Source organism: Trachemys scripta, chromosome 7 (assembly GCF_013100865.1).
Source record: "Trachemys scripta elegans isolate TJP31775 chromosome 7, CAS_Tse_1.0, whole genome shotgun sequence".
NCBI lineage: Eukaryota > Metazoa > Chordata > Testudines > Emydidae > Trachemys > Trachemys scripta.
The window spans coordinates 100470070-100491632 of NC_048304.1; the positions used below are offsets into that span (position 1 = coordinate 100470070).

General features: G+C 37.8%; 1 protein-coding gene across 2 annotated transcripts in view; it reads left to right on the forward strand.

Moving 5' to 3' along the window:
* TCERG1L (transcription elongation regulator 1 like) overlaps positions 1 to 21563 on the forward strand; it is a 215275-nt gene that overhangs the window by 186077 nt on the left and 7635 nt on the right. For both annotated transcript variants that reach the window (XM_034776812.1, XM_034776813.1), the window contains exons 9-10: positions 3801 to 3870; positions 13239 to 13374. In XM_034776812.1, coding sequence (XP_034632703.1) covers positions 3801 to 3870; positions 13239 to 13374 — 206 coding nt within the window. The remainder of the gene's footprint in view (positions 1 to 3800; positions 3871 to 13238; positions 13375 to 21563) is intronic.

Sequence of the window (21563 nt, forward strand, 5' to 3'; positions counted from 1 at the left end):
TGGAAATCAGGCTTTGGGATTTTTTTAGCTGAATAGAAGGCAGTTTTTATGCACACAGAACTGTTTTCTGTTCCATATTTAGCTCTCATATTTGGACAGGAGCCATATTCAAAACCAAATATGAATTGATCCACCCTCTTTCCTCAAGAATTCAGAAAGAAATTTGGTTTGATTAATATTCAAGCAAAAAATATTAGTACAAGTCTATTAAATAGATGTGTAAAACATTGTCTCACACCAGTGGAATATATTTATTAAGTTTACTTATAAATTAAATTATTTTTATAAAATAATGAGTGATGTTTTCTTTGTTGTCATGGAATCCTTAACCAACTTAACACTAGTGATGTGGTGATATTTTTTCAGTGTTGCAAAGAATTAATGAACTAGTTAGAATTAAGCTTGACAGTCCATCAGATTTAGTGTAGCACTCCTTCCTAATACTATACAGAGTGATTATAATCAAGTTATATTGTTTCTCAAGTTATAAATCCCTTATTAGATGTTTTTTTCCTCTGGTCCCTCATCTCCCAAGAAGATGATCCTGCAGTTGGGCCCAACAATAATACAATATTTGATTTTTATCTCTTTGTGGGAGACCTTGGATAGTTTCTGTCTTGTGTTGCAGAGTTTGCCACTTAAAATTTGCATAAGTGGTGTTTACTTTAAACATTTTGGGACAGATTTTGCACCACTTACTCAAGCAAGTAGTCCCATTACAGTTAACAGGATAACTCGAGTAAGACAAGCAGGACGATAGGAGAGTTTGAGATGAGGCTATGCATCAGAAACAGAACATAAAAATACTGATACATTCTAATTCGATTTCAGCTTTTTTTCTTTCTAAAATGCATACAGTAACATAAAAATGACTATTCTGGGTGAGACCAATGGTCCATCCAACCCAGTATCCTGTCTTCTCTCTTATATGCCCCCTCACCTCAATTGTCTCTTTTCCAAGCTGAACGGTCATCTTTTTAATCTCTCCTCATATGGAAGCGGTTTCATACCTTAATCATTTTTGTTGCCCTTCTCTGTACCTTTTCCATTTCTAATATACATTTTTTGAGATAGGGCAACGAGAACTTCACACAGTATTAAAGGTGGATTTATATATGGCATTATGGTATTTACTGCCTTAATAGCGATCCCTTCCCTAATGGTTCCTAATATTCTGTTCGTTTTTTTGACTACTGCTATGTTTCTTAGATTTACAGTTTATATATCTGTTTCATAGCAATGATTAACAGGGCGATGGCTTTCTTTAGAGAACTAGATGGGGCCTTATAACTGTTTTTCAGTCAATTTTATATATCCAACCTTCAGTTGCTTCAGAACTTCGCATATTCATTGGAATGTCATTGATCAATATTTTTCCTGGCCCTATTCAGATGTAGAGTGGAATAATCTTACTACTTCAGACAGGACTCGTATTATTTCTACGTGCTTTCCCTACATTCTTTATTCAAGAAACATGGTCTCACTGTTGAGATTAATAACATTTGCAGTATGTATCTTCTAGTCAACTCTGAGAGGGCTATCTATGGTGTGATAAAGTGTTTTGTAGATATTCAGTATAAGATGTTTGCTAACATGTTGAAGCTTAACTCAGATAAGAGACAATTGATTTTTATTTGGCATTGATGCCTGCTGAGCATGGCTTTTTTTTACTAGAGGTGCCATTTTGTAGAAATAGGATTGTGCTTGCCCAATCAGCCCTGAACCTCAGGTCATTTTTAACTTGAATTCTCTTTGAAAGCAACATCAAGTACGCTGTTAAAAGATTACATAGTACTCTCTTAGGAATTTATTAAAGTTAAGATCACTGCTGTCTCAGCAGGATGAATAGCTCCTGATTAATGGCTTTAAAATAGCAAGACTGTATTATTTTACTCTATCTTCTGAGTCCCTACATTGTTTTCTATGTAGGCTTCTCTACAGAAGAATTTAGCAGCTATTGATAACTATCTTCATGCATTGTACAGATACTGAAAACATTACTTAGGTTCATTACCATATATCAAAGTATATTCATAATACTTGTGCTGACGTATTTATAAGTATTATATAGGCCATAGCCTTTTTATTTTAAAGTGCCATTCATTTTTGCTTCCCCTGAATTTACTCTGTAGTCAGCAGAGTTTAAATAATTTTAACCTGGTATATATTTCCTTCTGTTAGGGTCTCTGCTCCTGTCCGTAACCTCCAAATACTGTGATCAGAGTTTTTGAGGTTTTTTATATTACTGTAGTTCTCCCTTATGTTGTAGTTTGGTTTATGTTCTGTTCATTGAAACACAATTAATATTCCTTAAAACAAGGAGACAAAAACAATCAAGGACTAGACTTTGCTCCCTTTGAAGTAAAATGCCAAATTCCAATTGGTCTCAATATAAGGAGGATTTGACCCATAATGTAAATTTAGTATTAAGCACAAATACAAAGGACTTATTGGTTTAAAATAATTTAATAATATATATTGTTAAATATACTTTAAGAAATCATACTAATATTTATATGTTAATTAGTGTAATCTTCAGAGGTAAAATCCTGAGTTTTGCCACTGATTTCAATGGGGCTAGGATTATACTCTAAGGGCTTGCCTACACTACCGCGCAGGGTCGATCTAAGATATGCAACTTCAGCTACGTGAATAGCGTATGCTCTCCCATCAACTCTGCTTGCACTTCTCATTCTGGTGGAGTTCCGGAGTCGACGGGAGAGCCGCAGTGGTCAATTTATCGATCTATACTAGATGGGATAAATCGACCCCTGCTGGATCGATCACTGCCCACCGATCTGATGGGTAGTGTAGACAAGTCCTAAGGGTCAATGTATGGCTGTGGATCTGGAAATCTGGATTCAGATCTATTTTTAAAGTCACAAATGAAATTGTGTTTTTTTTCATCTCATCATAGTGCTCTGTGTTCATATCATGCAGAATGTCAGGATTGGCAGTCTGCTGCAAAGAGGCTCAGGGATTGGTCTTTCTGTTGTTTAAATATACTAGGAGCTCAGCACATATAGGATGATATTTTTCCAGTAAACTGCTTAAAACTCCAAAAATCATCCTAGGCATTGAGTGGTAGTAAATTCTGGTAGCCAGTGCATTTGAATTCAGAGCACTGTTACGTTGGAGATTGTAATTTGTATGTGGAAAAAACAATGAAGTACTTGAAATTGTAAAAATAGATGTCCTTTCAATAACCTTCACATTCATTATGAATTACAATCTCATCTCAAAGCCCTCTTTGGGAGAGTATCCAGGCCAAAGTAGGTTTTGGTATATTATGAGTTTGAGAGTCCACAATATCTACTTAACTTTGCTTCCATACCCACACAGCGTGTCAGATTTAACAAGAAAGCAGCATTATGCTTCAGTAAAATGGGAATGAAAAATAGGAAAAAGGAAGCAGTTGTGATGGAAATGAGCATTCTCAAATCATTCACCCTGTCAGGATTGAAATAACAATGTAACATAAACATCTTTGTGGTTATATTTTTCAGTTTATCAGGCAAATGTGATATTTAAAAAATCACAAATTTACAGTGAGAAGCCCTTAAAGGGCAAACATAAAAAAAGTGTCATTTTTTGGTATTTATTACTCTGTTTTGATGAGCTCACCTATGAGGATTTTATAAAGTATCTTCTAAAGTTAAAAAAAAAATCATTGCAGAAATTAGCCAATATTATGAGTAAGTATCAGAACAAAAGGACAAGTGAAGGGGGATGTCTAAGACTTTTGTTCTCATGTAGATAGTAACTGTCTAATAATTCCAATTTTATGCATTTCTTTTTAGCAGATAAAAGTGATAGTTCTTGTCCAGAGGAAGTAAGTGATGACCATAGCACCAAAACCAAGAGAAATAAGTAAGTTTTATTCTTTCTTAATTCATATGTTCTATAGGGAAGCCAAAGTCTACTATGGATATGGCACTAAGAAGAAACTAATTTATACTATCTATATGCATCAATGGTAACAGCAATCCTCAAGATGTCTATTCCTTTGTTGGCACTCCTTGCGCTTCAAAAGAGCCATTTTCCATATATACCATCTATTTGTTTTGTAACTGGAAATTGTTTACATCAGAACAGATAAATGATTCTTTCAAGAAAGATGATTACTGTTAAAAACATTAGATGAAATCCTGAATCAGCTGAAATCAATAGGAGTTTTGCCATTGAATTCCATGGGGCCAGGATTTCACTCAATAAGTCAAATTTTCTGCTGGTTTAACTGGGCAAAACTCCATCAAAGCTGTGGCTGTTTAACCAGCAGAGAATTTGGTCCCTAAATTATATTTCAAGATGTTTCTGCTAAGTGTTGTTGGATTTGCCCCTCATTATGAGTCTTCATCCAATATTCTTTTGCACACGTCACACCAGAATAAGACAAAAATACTTCCTTGCAAAAAAATAAAAAAGGAAATAAATGCATTCTGGAGGATGGTTAGTGAGGAATTATTTCTTACCCCAAACAATAGTTATTTCCAACAATGCTGGCTCTATATAAGATGACATAAGGATTTCCTGCATAATAGAGTCTGTATCGATGTCAACTGATATGCTTTGAGCAAATTTTGAACAGTGGAGACAAAGTATTTCTAAATTTCCAAGATGGACATTGTGGGGCTAATTATCTTCCCATTTATGCTGCTTTTCTCACTGTAGTTTTATTGACTTCATTGGAGTTCCTCTTGATTATACCTGCCCTTATAGAGGTCAGTGTCAGTTTTGCTTCTTCAATAGGTCATAGTTTCATCCTATTGGTGTAAGATGGGTTTTTTAAAAGACAGGGTGGGAAAGTGTTAAAACCTCTGACTGTTAATATGCTCGAACTAAAAGTTCCAGGAACTCCTGACGCAGACTGTTCTTCTTTAGTAATCTCAAGAAAACCATATTTATTCCATTTCTGTGTGTTGATAATATAAAATTTGCTACCCAGAATGTCATGAGGTCAAACAGTGACTCCTCCACTGCCTACTTGTGAATAGAGATTATTTGTCCAATGTTGGTTGGATTTCCATTACTTATTCATCTTTTAAAAGGTGACTCTTTTATGGTTTCTTATCTTCTTTACATTCAAAAGGGCACTGTCAAAATTGAGAGACCCCAAATTTGACCTACCTTGTTGTCTATATTTTCCTTGCAAAGTCCATGAAATACATATTTTTGTTTAAAAAAATACATAAATGTCATTCAGGTTGAGGCAGTCAAATGCAGCCCTGGTGGGCCCAGGCATCTGAATTGTCGCACAGCCCTCCGCAGCCAATGCACTAGGGCAGCGTGTCTGCACCACTTGCATAAATATAGCTCCTCTGGCTTACCTCCTCCATCACAGCTCTCAAGGTGCAGCCAGTACAGAGACCACTTCCACAGCAAACACAGAGTGAGCAAGGACCAGGGAAGCTCCAGTGTGATGAATAATTACTGTAGAGTGCTTTATATTGGCTATCCACACCACAAATGAATTTTACCTGTACTGCATTGTACATAAAGGATGGCAAGTTATCTTTTTTTTTTCTTTACTCTGAGGGTAATTTGATTCACTAGCAACAGAGACTGCTATCAGGAGTAAATTTACATAGCAGTAGAAGTCAAAATAGCACCTAGTAAAAGTGCATTACATACTGTCTATAAAGTACACTGCCTAAATATTGAATTTTGAGTTTGATAGCAAGATTTTCTCACTCTTGCCTGAAACAATATATTGCTCAAGTGTAACAAATAGCGCAAATTTTATCATATTTGAAATTTGTGACAAGATATCTTAAAAGACACCGAGAGGCCCACAATTAAATCTACCTTCAAATTTCCCACTTTTTAAAAATAACTGTCCTGATGAGGAATGGTTGCCTTACTCTCACAAAGAGTAAATCAAAGACATTATTTACATATTTCATATAAGTAAACAGAATAATATTTGACTAAAAAATGTAGTAGTCCTTCAAACTTCATTGCTGTGATCTCAATCCCGCAATGATTTGACCTCCCTAATGTGTTGATATTTCAGTAGTCATAGCAAACATGCACAAATTACTATATGGTTTAAGCAGTATTCTTTTGAATTTTACTTTTTTTTCTAGTAACATATAAGGAATTCCTGACATGGTCAAATTATCCTACAGGAAAATCAGTACTTACATGGATTTTTAGAAAGCTAATATTTCAACAGTTACTTTAAAAACATTTAGTCTAAATATATATTTTAAATATACCAACATTTGGATTGTAGCTGCAAATCTATGACATTAAAAACTAAAGCATTCAAAGAATTTCTAAGAAATAAACTGCAGTTTTTCATAGAATGGAGTTTATCTTCCTTTCTTAGTTCTGTTTTTCTCTTTTATATTAGTTTTTTTTAATTAATTAGATTCACAGGAGAATGGTCCAGATGACTTTACTGTAGTACTAGTCATTGTTCTGATGGTCTGTGTACCCCACTGATGATAGAAAGCCCATCAAATGTTCCTTCTGTATATTTCTAGTCTCTCCAGATAATTGCTCCAACAAGTAAATTTATGTATCCTCAAGCCGATACCTGATCATTGTTGCTTCTGCAGCAGTAGGAACCACTGAAAAGCCAGCAGCACCTGAAACTGAAATACAACTGCTTAAGTGCATTGGGTTCCCTATGCCAGCATGTTTATGTATACAAGATGTACTGTAGCTGAAATTAGAATTTATTTTAAAATGATGGCACATAGCCTGACCTATAGTAAGGGATGGGGCAGAAATACCTCACCTCAGAGATAGCATAAGGATGCATTCTCAAGGCGGCAGAATGCCTCCTACAAATTTCTTACTTAGAAGACTGCAGCATATTCTCCATCCCTAACTCCATGAACACAGCCAGCTCCACTGGCTTGTGAGTAATGGCAACAGAGTCATGGCTCCACCTCCTCCCTGTTCCCTTTGGGCTGTGTGTGCCATCAGGGTAGTACAGTGGGAGCTGTCCCTGTTCCCTTGAGCACAAGGGCAGGAATTGTGGCTGGCACTCTTTTGGGCTGCTCATAGTATTGGTTGATGGTCTCCCTCGCTCACATTGTGGGCCCACATACGAGCCAGGTGGAATCTGTATCGATAAAGATATAGTACAGTTATCCCCCCTTTAAAAGTTTGTTGAATATTCTGAAATAGTTAACACTCCTAACTAGCTCTCCTGCCATAATACTGGGGTTATGAATGTCTTCTAGAGATTCTTAGGGTTTGGAGGTCATGACATATATATGCCATTGGAAAGTCCTTCTACCTATATTTGTAGTAAGGCCTCAGATATAAACTGTTATTAGAAGCACTAGGATATTACTGTTCATTATTTCAGATTCTCATTTGTGCTGTTGGAGAAGGGTGGGCCACAGAACAACCATTTGCAGGGTCTAATCCTGGGTCTAGTTCTACATTGGCCCCCAGCCCTTGCATATTTTACAGTAGTCTCTGGGCTTCTCTAAATATACCAGCTAGTTATAAGCCTGTTATGCCACCCAAGAATATCATGAGCACAAGAGCCTTTAAGGGTGGGTGATGTTGGAGCCATCTCTACCTTTTTTACCCAATTAAGACTATCCACCTTTTCAGCTGCTTGAGTAGTACAGAGAGTCCAGAATGAAGAGGAAAATTTGGCTCGGTAGTCTTGGTTCTGCCTTTCATATCTGTGTAAGATTATGGCAACTCATTTGGAGATATTGCCATACAGTTGTAAGTGAGAGGATAATTGGGCTCATAAATAGAGCCCCTTCTTGGAACATGTAAGCCCCAGCAGGCATTCCCTGCTTGTGGGGTGTGTGGTTGGGGGAGCCCTCCCTTCTTATGCCCCATAGCCCACTGGTTGGAGCTTATACCTGGGATGTGGGAGAATACCCACAGGTTCAAATACCCACTCTGCCTGATTCAGAGCAGGCATTTGAACTCTGGCTCCTACTATCTCCCAAGTGAGTGCCCTAACCAATGTCTTCTGGGGTGAATGTCTCTTCATTTCTCCTGTTGAAACTGTTCCACTTGGTATACAATACTTATTAATTGGAGCAGGAACTTGAACCTGATTCTCCAACAGCCCAAGTGAGTGCCCTAATCACTGGGCTATTAGGGGGAGCACCACTACCACAACAACTTTTTTTTTTTGTGACAGGGGACCTGACTTAGGTGCTTACCTCCAGGAGAAGGTTCATGGATGGCTGAGAGTCCCAAGTGGAGATAGGTGCTTTCCTCTAACTCCCTTTGAGGAGTGGAGTTTATGCCATACTCAGTTCTCCACATTTCCTATGTAGCCTGATCTATAGATTATGTATGAGAGTCCCAAGTTATCACTTTGAGGGTAGACAGGTTCTTGTCCCAATATCAGGCCCAGTATTATTAGAATTATTATACAGTTGGGAACCCCGATGTGCACGGGTGCAACACTCACACTATAGGATCTCTTTTATTTTTACAAATAAATAAGTTATTAATACATTTAGCAAAGTCACACACACATTCTAACTTAGTAAGGTAGATATAATACAGAAAGTACATCTGAACATCCATACTCACACCATTCCTTGCAGAACAACTTGAAATGTTAGCCATTATCTTCCTCATCACCATCCCCTTCCTCATCTTCACCAGTGGCCCTGGTTCCTCTGGTCCCTCCCAAAGGCTACACCTCTCTCTCCTACTGCCCACAGGTGGAGATGCCACTTTTATAATATGTTACGCTGACATTACCATGTCTAATACATTTTCAGTGGGGGTTTCTTCCCTATTCCTTATTTGTATTTCCTCCCCTTACCGATGTTAAGGTGTCCTTTTTCTATAGGTTAGTATATTTATGATTTCACCCCATTATCATATATATCAATTCGTTCCCATGGCACTCTTGCAGTTGGATGATCCATCCAAAACCTTCCAGAAGCTGGTGTGTGTTCATGTTTCTGTGGCTGGCTGAATATGGACAAAATTCCCTCTTACACTGTACTTCCAGTTCCCCAAAATGTAGGGGTTACCTAAGTTTATTTATGCCAAAATTCATAGGCCTCAAGCCTCATGCTAACTGCTGAAGCTAATGTCTTACAGGATGCAAGACCTTGCAGTACTGCTGACTATAATAAGGCAGAATATAATAGAAAGCAGTGAATATAATAGAGGTAAACTAGCCCACTGGGCTACGCATATTTGCTAGCTCAGGCAGCTCCCCACTCAGTATGCTGGCTTCAGTGATTCCTATTCTTAGGCGCTTAACTTTCCCCATGCATTGTATAGGGAGCTGGACACCTATCTCAGGACTGTGGATTCCATTAGGTGGCATAGCAACTAAAGTTAGTTTTGCCACACTGAGCCTAACTCCGTCCCAGAGTGACTTGCCCAACCTCACACACGAAATCTGGCAGAACAGTTAATTGAACTTGGGAACTCCCAAATACCTTGTGCCCCAACCAATAGAAGGATCAGCGGGTCTGGTGGACCCTTGCATCCCAGTCGATCTGTATGTATGTTATGTACAGCATATCATCATATGATAGAATAAAATAAAGCACATTTTGTGCATCAGACCCCTTGTAGCTACATGTTGTAGGAAATACCCATTCAATAAATACTACGTCAAATTTGGTTGAGTGTGATAAACATAAACATAATGGTTTGGAAAACCTGCCCTGTTCCTCACTGAATTTTCAGTTATTTTCCATCATAGAAAGTAAAATTACCTAAATAAATTATGTTATTCCTTTGACACACAATAAATCATTTGATACAAAGAAAGTCTTATTCTAAAGTTAATATCCACTTTCATCAAAGTTAAACCCTAATTCATTATACTTAGAGCACAGCAAGTCAGGTTACTGTGTGTGTGTGTGTATATATATATATATATATGTTAAAGTTTGCTAATCCTTGTATATTTATGTCAGTTGCCTTTCCTGATTTTCACATGGATAGGTCAGATGCACATTAGTAGAAATGGTTTATACTTCACACTCTAATTCTCTTCCTTTCATTGTTTTTTGCAATGGTAATATATTTTCAATAGCTGGTTTAAGGCCTGATCCACTGAAGTGAATGGAAAGACACCCATTTTACTGCAATAGACTTTGGATCAAGTCTATTTCATATTTCCTTATTTCACATTTCCAGTACTGAATCTACACTTACATTTCAGTTGTTTTGGATTCAACAAGCTATTGTCTGTAAGAAGCTCTGTACCTATTACTGTAGTTTAATTTATATTTAAATACAGTTTAATTATTGTACTTAAAGTATGCAGGCCAAATACTTACTCAAGCAACACACTAATTATACTGTATACAAAGGCGGCAAAAATCTTTTTTTTTCTACTAAAAAGTCAGATTACTTAGAAGCAGGCGTTTATCTGTAATGTCTTCAAATTGCCTATTCTTAATTGCTTAAAAATATGGAGCAATTGTGAGTACATCTACTACATTGTTTTTGTGAGATTGTGTGAAAAATCTTCAGTTCTCATGTGACAGAATGTGCAATGTAATGTGACCTATTCAGTCTCTGGATTACCACATGGCTCCCATTTACTTCAGTAGAAGCTGAAGGCAGCATATGACTTAATACCTTTATCTGCTTAGAAGATCCAATGCAATTTTTACACTAGATTTTAAAGGCTCTGGGAGTCCAGATTGTAACTCCAAGTGCATGGGTTTAAGATCAGGGTTTTTAAAATACAGACAACCACATTTGCCTACCAAGTTTGCCTTAAGGCTTTGGTCTGCTTTAAAAATTCATCAGCACCATTCATGTCATAGGTTTTAATTGGTCATCTTCAAAACTGAGTCCCATCTGCTATCTTGCTGTATTTGGTCAGAATGTAATCCAAAGAACATATTAAGGTAAATCAGCTGTGATAATTTGGAAAGATTCATCCCCTATCAGGAGTGACAGCTTTCACTGTGATTCCTGTCCCTATAGAAAATTTGTAATATTCAACTGCAAATCCCAGTACAAATAAGAAACAGAACTCTATGTAAAAAAAATACTTCCTATCTATTTTGAGATTTGTAGGTTTCAAAAACTGTGATAGGAATAGAGTAAAAAGTAAAATAGACTATTTAAAAGTGTCTTTTTAACTATGAATTTCCATATTTGATTGCATTCTGTCACTGCTTTTGTTGCTTTTATTGTAGTTTTTGGTTTGAGAATAAATGAAAAATCCATCTGATTTGAAGGATCATTTTCAATTAACCAAACTAAAGGAGAAACAGTCTCTCCTGCTGTCTTAGCTGATTGAGTAGCATTGTGGGTTTCTATCAGTTTCAGTTTGAAAAAGTTCTTTGTGGATACTAGAAATTGGAATGGAAGATTCATGGATCATATTACGAAATATTATGATTTAGGGAAAATGAAAATTGCTAACACAATATAAAAATCACCATAATAATATGAAGAGTAACAATTTGATGCCTTTGAAACTGCTAATGCTATAATACAATTTTAGTATGATTTAAGTAGAATGCAATTATTGATAGAAGAGAGATAATATGCTTGGACTCGTATTGCATTACTGACTGATGTAATTTATTAACTGAAAAGAATATTTTAACTTTTTCCATTTTCAAATTGTGCAAGTTAAAGCACTTTGGATATTATTTCCTCCCTCCCCCACCCGTTGTTCAACAGTTTCAAATTTGGATGCAGAAAGTTAGTTATCTTCAATGAGAACTGCATTGCCTCTGATAATCTTGTCACCTTTATTAAGGTGTCTAAAATGCAAGTGCTTTACTGTAGCATTGAGGTCTGAAAAATTTGGCCAATATTATCACATCTTTTGGCCCTTATTTTTTAAACACAGATCAGGATATTGATAAATAGTAAAGATGGGACTAAGACAAAAAAATTGAGTCTAGATCTATACTTCCACAATTCAATTATGGGTGTTCAAATCCAGGGCTTTAGTGTGGACCTATCTGCCACTGTAATCCAATTTATTAGTAGAGACCGAAAGTCATTCTATACTCAAGGATGTTCAGTGGTCTTTGTGACATGAGTTTATGGTTTCACTTTTGTCCATGTGGACAAATATCTGCTTCACAACAAACAAACAAAACTGCTATTGACAGAGCTACTGACAGGCTCAAACTGAAGTTTAGTTTCTAATTAGCCTATTGCTGGAGGTGCTCCTCACAAATCCAGTGTTAACGCAGAGCTTGTACTATCAGTGCTGCACTTACACACTAGAAAAATAGTGAATTTTAGTTTCAAAATGGTGTGCATTGTTTTGTTGTTTGTTTTGCTTTGTTTTGGAGTTTTTAATGGTTTAGTGATCACTAGACTCAGTTAAAAATATATGCGGCAGATCCTCAGTAGGTGTAAATTGGTGTAGCTCCACTGGTTCCAAGGGAACTATACATATTTACAGAGCCATCCCTTGGGTACGGCGTATCAGGGTGACCGCTCCAGGCCCCGCGCTTTGGGGGACCCCACGGACTGGTGTGATTGGTCAGTGCAGTTGGTCCCAGAAGTGACGGATTTGTCACTTCTCGCCCCGTGCCTCCCTAGGGACAGCCCTGCATATTTACACCTGATGAAAATCTGTCCATGTATTTTTAATATCTTATTGATATACATTTAAGTAAAAATGTTCATGACTTCATGTAATCCCCTGCAATCAACACAGTTGTGCTAAATGTCTGTCATCCTCCAGTGAATCTTGTAAAGCAAAGTGGTAATTAGTTCCTTTTAAACAGCTATTTATTCTAAAATGAAGTCATCCTGGAAAATTATTATAAATGTCTGTAAAGATTTTTGCACTGATAGAGGCACTCTTCACTGATGTTTCATTACAGGTTGTGTACATGTAATAATATGTCAAACTGTTTCCCCTAGGAGTGAATTTAAGGGACTCTTGGGAGCTTAAAATAAAGATTAGAGTTGATTTTTAAGCTTAAAAGCAATAAGATTATTTTCTCCAGTCACTACTCTGAAATCTTCACTCATTGTCAAACATAATGGAGAATAGTAGTTTTCCCATCACTTGATGTCTCATGTTCAATCATGTGCTCTGACCACACAGAAATACTTTACTTCAATATAAATATTTGTCCTAATCTTCAATGAAGGGTCCTCAAGAACAATTCCATTTTAGTAATTAAATACAAAGGATTAGCTGTCAATATTACATACTTTTTACAATGAAATCCTTCATTTAAACCTCTTTCCTAAAGCGTTTTCTAGAGAAAGTAGAGGGTTAAAAAATGTACACAGTGTATTTACTGAACCATTCATATCTTACATTGTTAAAGAACGGAAGATCCCCAGAATGCTGATCAGGAGAAGGTTGAAGTGGAACAGAAAATTGTGAAAACATCAGCACATCAGATTATTCTTCCTTTAGAAGAACGCATTACCCATTTCCGAGATATGCTTCTGGAAAGAGGGGTAAGAAACAGGTTTTATTTATTTGAGTCTTGTAAATTATGGAAATACTATACCTAATCTGAAATCTATAGCAAGCACCTTGGAATTCTAGCCCCCAAATTAATTGCAATATTTTTTTTGCTTCCTTTTTGACATGCTATGTCACTTTCCTGTAAAGGTCTGGCATTGTGGAATGTTCTCATGTTACTTGTATATGAAGGAATCACCACAGAAAAGAGAAATTGGAAAGAATTGTTAAGAAAATTGCCTGCTCTGTAACCTAAAATGAACCAAAGTAAATGGTCTTAACCCAGCATTTTGGCAATGAAATAGTGTTGTCATGAAATTGTGTTTTGCTTTGGCATGGTGGCCTATAAAAGCTTCCGGCAAAGATACAGTTTGTCACTGCAATATTTTAAAAAGTGGATGTTTTAATTTAAATACATTTTTATTTTTCCTTACTTGATCAGTGATGTTCAGCAAATGTTTATTATTTATTTCTTCATTTAGATTTATGTTAGCACTAATGTGTAGGCACTATTGAGAATTTTTTTTTAAATACACCAAAATTAAAAGATCCGTCAATTCCCCCTGATCAATTCAAATTCTCAGCAACAACATCAATATAAGTGAAATTAATCGACCTCAAACAGTCCCTAGAATCCCATATCCAGCTCTGCCCAACATCAATTTCATCCTGAGGCAAAGAGAAAGGTAGACCTTGGAGGTTGCCCTGAAAGCCAACACTTCACCTTGTTACAAACCTGGGGATGAAGAGAGTTCCAAAGGTCCAGGGTTCTAATAGCGAACACCCTGCCAGCCATGCACTCTCTCCTATACTGAAGGGGGGGGCTTCAGCTTAGGTGCCTGCACTAAATGCAGCTGCAGTACATACACTTCCTATGTAGTGTTTTGTTAGACACCAGGCAAAGATGAGTGTCACAAGCATTAATAGCTCCATGTTTCCCTCCATGAGTATTTGTGATTGTGAGATTGGAGCCACAGGGCACTATGACGTCTGCTCTTCTCTCTGGTCATAGGAACTTGGCCTGGTTCCAGATTAATATAGCTGAAGTTTAAAAGGCAGGTGGGACAGGCTGGGCTCAAACCATTTTTTGCCCAAAGCATCAGGGGAAAGCAGCACAAGTTAATACAGCATGATAACTCACTTTTATGAAGAGAGAAGACCCTGAAAGCACAAGAGCTGAATTACCAGGGACCAGTGAAGCTGGGCAGCACCACGGATGCAAGGAGCATCTTGCCTCCTGCAGAATATCCCCTGGAATCCACACAATTCCTGAAAGCTGTGCAGGTTTCAGGTGTGGAGACTCAACTGTTGACCATATGCTAGGGCCTTTGGTTGCTGGCTGTAAATTAGACCAGCCTACTTGGATTTATGGCAGTAGCCTATGTGGCCTAAGGCTTACCACAGAGTCAAGGGAATGCAAAAGTGGCATAAAACTGTCTTTCCCCCATTTTCAATCTTGCGCTGAGCACACCTCATCTAGACCAGTGAATCTGGACCCCAGATTATTATTAGTTATTGAAGTAGTTGGAGTTGTCCAGGCCATTTTAATGTTGTATATTCAACATTATGATCCGGTAGATAAAGTGTACATTTAAATTACAGCTAGAATAAATCAGACATATCAGTCCCGTAATCCCCACCCAATCTGAATTACAGATCTGTCTAATATTATGGCCAAAAAATTGCACCCACAAAATTAGGCCCGCAGCGTCTCCTCTGCTCTCAATTCAAGTATAAAATCCTGTTGGAATTAACAGACATTATACATATATGCCCTGATCCTGCAAACAATTATGCACATACATAACTATGTACATGCGTAGTCCCACTGTATTCAATGAGCTACTCCGATATATAAGTGTTACAGAATCAGGGCCTTTAACCTTCCCTGCATCAAAAGGAGGATAGAGCCCCCAAATATATTTCCTATAGGAAAATATGTGATTTTTAAGCAAAAGCATTTCAAAGTGGTGGCACATATCTTAACACACACACACACATACACACACACACCCCGCACACACACACACACACACTGTAGGGTGGGGGGAAGTTTTTAATCAGTAATCCACACACTGTGGGGGTGACAGAATTTAAGATATGCGTGTCTGCAGTCTTGCAGTAAATTATCTTATTAAGATTTCATTATTTATGCTCAAAAATGTACAGAATACTTAAAAATATTACTGAACATTTTTTATAGCACCATAAATGTGCAATGATTCAGGGATTCCTCTGGCATGGTCAAAGTTTAAAAGTACCAGCATTGTTATATGAAAGGCATTTTGAAATTGCTGTACACTGCTGAAATTCAGATTAACTTGTTAGAACAATCAGAAATTTGCCATTTCTGTTATCACTTAAATATATATTGATTCTACATTGCTTAATGACTGAGGCCCAAGGCACTTACTAAACACTAACTGTCCAGGGCAAGTTGATGGTTAATCCCAGTTGGTTATAACTTCCTCAAGAAATGCAGTGGAGTGAGGTCATTACTGCTATTTCACACTGATTATTTAAATATAATTTGCCATTTTCCAGCAGTGCCATTGTTTCTTCAAAGATGATTTCTTTGAATAGCACTAGTGCTGCTGCAGGCATTTTTAGAAATACAAAGCACACCAGCCAATCAAGACTTCTGTTTGGCACAGAATATTCTGTTTGTATACCACAGAGTGTATGTGTGTGTGTGTGTGTACACATATATAAAATATGTATATACATGCGTGAATAATAGAATGCTAAACATAAATATAGTTTTCAGTTATATGATTTTATGTATTATAGTGTAAAACAATAGCACTACATGTAAGTGTATGGCAAGTTTTCCTATATAAAAGCCCAGTCTCAATGATATGATCTATTTAGGATTAATTTTGTCAGCTCCAGGGCCCAGTCCTGAATATTCTGTACAAAGGCAAAACTTAGAGTGAAGTCAAAGGCAGTTTCGCCTTATTAGGGACTGCAGAACTATACCCCTACTAATATTAACCATTAGGAAAATAAATTTCATTTTCTGCTAGGTTGTGCATGGCGGTTCTGTGTAATCCAGTGCCTCAATTTCTGTAGTTGTCCCCTTGGATGAGAGAAGGCAGGTCAAATAAGGCACTAATCGACACAAACTAATGCAGTTATAGGTTTACTGGAAAGGGAGGGCCAGATTTTGATACACACTCTAGGAACCCCTGGCAGACACAGAAGTAACTACTCTGGCTCTCTGTCACCCACTGCCAGTCCCCTGGTTGTCATGGCTGTGCTAGAGCATGACTGGAGTGCTCTCAATTCAAGTGACGCCTGCAACTGTAGTGGCCACTAGGGGGCTGATACAATGCAAAACAATTTAGAGAGTCTTGAGACTACTCTAAGTTACACCCCCAGTATTCAGAGGCTGGAAAGGGGGTGGAAAAACACCTCTGGCCTCCTTGTCCTTATATGAGGCATGCCGCTCTTGCTGATTTGTTATTAATATTATACCGAGGACGTGCATGTTGTTCATGCTTGTGGAGAAGTAATAGAGTTTACAGTCCTATGGGTTTCAGCTATTAAAGAATGTCAGGATTGTACACACTTTAAAATGTCAATAACTTTTATGGTAGTATTTAGGCAATAGAGTTCCTATGATCTCTCTCTCACACACACTCACCCCTGAAATTTCATGCAACAGATAGCAGTAGTTATCACACATTGATGTAACTTTTGCTGCTGATGGCAGCTGGCTTTGGGAACGAGACACATGAAGATGTCAGAGTACTTGGGGTAAGCGGCCCATACGTGTACTTAAATAGATAGCTCCTGCTGTAACGGAGCAGCAGAATTAAAACTATGCTATAATGTACAGTTTCTTCCAAGGCTGCCTTTTCCAGACAGGCCCAGAACAATAACATCACCTGAACTGTATCTCCTACAGGGCAGCCTAGCTAACTATGTCTTGCTGCTTTTGCCTGGCCTCACTAACTGGTGTCATGCTGTGGCATTCTTTCTCATCGGTCTGATGAGTCACCAAAAGCTAGGAATCTTTTACTCTTCACTCTTTTCTGTTCTTATAAATTTTTATATTAAAGGTACAGCCTTGGAATCTATTCATGTATCTTATGGCCCTTAGTTAAGGGTAATAACATGAACTATTTCAACTTCCGTAAACTTCTAAACACACTCTTCCAACTCAATATATTGAATTTAATGAATTTGAACACTGGTAAAAAGCACAAATGCATTATTAAAAAGCAAACTCAAATTTCTACTTTCTCTTCTTTCTGTGCTAGGGAATAAGGCTGCAGAGGTCATGGTTTGTTCTGGGAGGATTTTCTTGCTTGAATTCTGGATGTCATCAGAGTATCTCTACCTGTTTTCCACTCTGCATTCTCCAGTTCTTTCACAAAGTAGCATGTAACCAGTCGAAAGACCACAGTACAATGTTCACATGGAGTTTAGTTTATTGTAGCCAAGATATTTACTGTTTCAAATTCATTTCTGAAATGTCCATTACAAACAGCTGGAACAGCATGCAGAGATCTATAGCAGCAACTAAAACAATAATGACTTTAATAGCCCAACTTTTTTTTTTTTTTTTTTTTTCAAAAAAGAGAATTTGTGTATATACTCAGGGGAGATTTAAAAAATACCAAGGATAAAAAGGGAAGACAAAATGGTAAATGATAAACCAACCCTAAGTCATATGCCATAGACAGACTCCAGAAGACAGTTGCAGGAGTAGATCCCCAGCGCTGATTACTCAGGATGGAGAAGTCCTTCACCTGGTCTAATTTGACATTGAATCACAAGATACAAGGAAACTCTGGAAGTGTTACCCACACTAACATAATGTGGCTATCTGTCCCCTACAGTGGCTATTCCATATCTAGGGGTTTAGGGCTGCTACAGCCTTTGCACTAAATTACATTGATTCTTAGGCTCAGGCAAGAGAGATTTTTAGAGCCCCCCTTTTTTTTTTTTGCAAATGCAAAATGACATGAAATGAAACCATAATCAATGTATAAAATGAAATAAAACAAAAAACTCACCCTGCAGTTGCAGCTGGTGTCCTGAAGCCCTGGGCCTGGCACCCTGTTCCAGGCTTTGTGACCTCATGAACAGAGTCTCGGTACCGCTCAGGTTTGACCCGACTGCCCCTCTGTCATGAAAAGGGGGCAGCCAGGCCAAATTTGAGTGAGTGGAGTTGCAGCTGGTGCATGGAATCACAGTACCACTCACTCAAATTTGGCTCGGCCTCTATTCTGTCATCATGATGGAGGAGTGGCTGAGCCAAACCTGAGCAGCACTGTGACCCCATGCACGAGGTTGCAACACCTGAAACAAGGAACTGGGCCTAGCACCCGTGGGACAGAAGCTGCCAATGTGCAGTGCGTACGGGGCAAGCTTGCTCTGCAAACCCCACCCTATCCAGGGCCATCAACCCCACACATGCACCCCCCTGGCATATTTAAAATGGATTAAACAAAATAACATGAAAGTCCCAAAAAATAAAATAAAACATTATTAAAAAAAAAAATTCCAAGACTCTAGAGATTTGTGCTTCTAGATCAGGGATCCACATTCAATCTTCACAGATGATGATGACCCATCCAGGGGCATCATGTTATAGAAGGACACAAGGGAGAGTAACAGTTTTAACTAGCAACTTTTAAGTTAACCAATCTTTTTAAATTCTATAAGTTTGCTTGAGATAACTTTGAAACTTTCTGGCTCCCATTGCTTTCTAGTAGCAAAGCCAATTCCTTTAGATCCATTTTGCATAATCAAAAGTTTCCTGGTTGATTGTTAACTATTCTTTTTAAATAATATTTCACATACTTATTTTATTTTTAGTGATTTACTCTTCTTTGTAATTAGATGTAGGAATTTGAAAGCCATGCTAGGGATTTAACGCATATGTATTGAGGATGCCACATCAAAAAGGTTTCTGGGCAAAGGTGAATAAGAAAATAAAAGATCCTCATCTCTAATGTTTTGTCCCCATTGGCCTTATGAATTTAATGATGCTTCTGATATCAGGGACTTGGCTGCAAAGGAAAATGCTTGATTGATAATTGAGCTAATAGCAGCAAAATGAGTCCGCCTGGGGCACTAGAAAGATAATTCTGCACCAAAAGAGGCGGAGTCGTTTGCATGCTTGCCTCTGATGGCTTCCTAAAAGAATAACACATTCAGAGTGAGGAACCGCAGGGATGTTTCTGAGAACATCAGGAAGTCTTTTTGTTACAATTTATTATTATTATTATTTAGATTATTCTATCACCTAAAGTGCTGCTGCTTTCCAAAAACAGATGGAGGCACAGTCCCTCCCACGAAGAGTATACAGTCTAAAAAGACAAGGCAGATGCTCCCCATTAGAGTGTTTCTCTCCATTCCATTGATTTGTGTATATACTTGTTTGGATTGAGTTGAGCTTTCATAATATTACTAAACGGCTCTTGTTTGGTTGAATTAAGCCCTTTTAAAGTATATATGTAATCTAGGGTGAAATGGTTGTCCTGGGGGGTCAGTGGGGAACTGGGATGAGAGCAATGCAGGATGGAACTGCTGGAACACCTGAAGAAGGGTGGTGGAAGGAAGCGTTATGGTTAAGGATGAGCATTTGTCACAGATTCCATGACTTTCAGAGACCTCTGCGACATTTTGCCCTGCAGCTTCAGCCCCGGAGAGGCAGGGCTGGAGCTGTCAGCCAATGGGGCCCTGGGGTGCCGTGGGCGGCGAGGGCCTGGAGCTGTCAGCCGCCATGGCAGTGGATGCTGGAGCCTCCTCCTCCCCCCCACAGTGGGGTTCAGGCTGTCTTCCCCCTCCGTGGGCCTCAGGCTTCAGTCATTCCCCATCAGCCTCGCCCCCCACCCCTTATTTTTAGTAAAGGCTATTGTGGCATTTTATAAATTTTTATCCGTTCCCCCCCAAGTTGAGCTTACAATTAGGGTAAATTTATAGGCCCAATTATTATAACTCTCCTTAGTGTACCTTCACATAAACAGCCATAATTGGGCCCTTAAATTTTATTTGGGTAAAGATGATGATATATATTGCTTTAAATTAACTGAAGTTTGATTTGATTTACTGGCGGAGAGTATTCTGCAGGAGCATTGAGGGGGCTACCTTTTCAGGACAGTGGCTATTTCGTTATCTATTTGTACAGTGCCTAGCAAATGGAGCTCAGGCCTCTACTCACTACCATTATGCAAATAACTAATGATATCTTAATCCACTAAATCATGTGCATCATTCATTCATTTGTTTTTAAAAATGTTCAGTGAAATCTTTTATTGGGGGGAGAGAGAGAAGGCATGTGGCATTTCCTTTTTTTATGCAGTCCTACCTAATGGTTACACTTTATCTTAGCAATCAGTATTGATAGTCTGGCACTAATCAGATAAATTGTTACTCCGCACACACAGATTAGAATTCAACCATCCTTTGCCACTCAGTCACAATATATTTTACCAACCTGTTTTCAGAGTTCTCATTAACTATCTGTCTGTTCCCTAGCTTTCAACTGTGCTTGCCCCACACCACATCCAGAACAAGAGGGGGTTTTATTGTTTTTCTTAGTTAAAGCCAACCTCTTTTTGTTTTAGGGGCTTATGGTTATAAACATTTTCACATAAACAGACTGAAACTTCCAGTAAAAATAGAATTAAAGGTTATATTTAAGGAAATATCAGTAGTCAGATGGTCAGATTACAGGTAAATAAAGATCAAAGGATATATTTATCTGGAGATAAGCAGAGATGGCTAAATAGAGGTGTCTAGTAAGTGAAATTATAAAATAATGTACAGTGAAGGTGAGAAATCAATTAAAATTAACCCAAGGAATTGAAAAATTACAATAATTTACCCTGTTTATTTGCTCATATATGTTTGTTTCCTTATTTTTGTCCTGTTGGGTACAATATTTTTCCTCACTAGTTCAAGAAAGCCTTCTATCAGAATGCTATCTTGTTTGTTTGTGTTGACAAGTCTCTGAAATGGTACTCTCACTTTCAGGTTAGTTTTCTTCATCCAGTTTTCCCCTTAACTTTGATTCTTCATTTTATTTCTCTCCAGAAACATTCTACCCCAGTCACCTTTTAGTGAATATTTTGCAGGGGAATCAATGCAATTAAACATTGTTTTGGAAATTGGAACACTTCTTTATTCCAGAGCCTTCTAGTAATATTATCTAAAGCAGATGCAT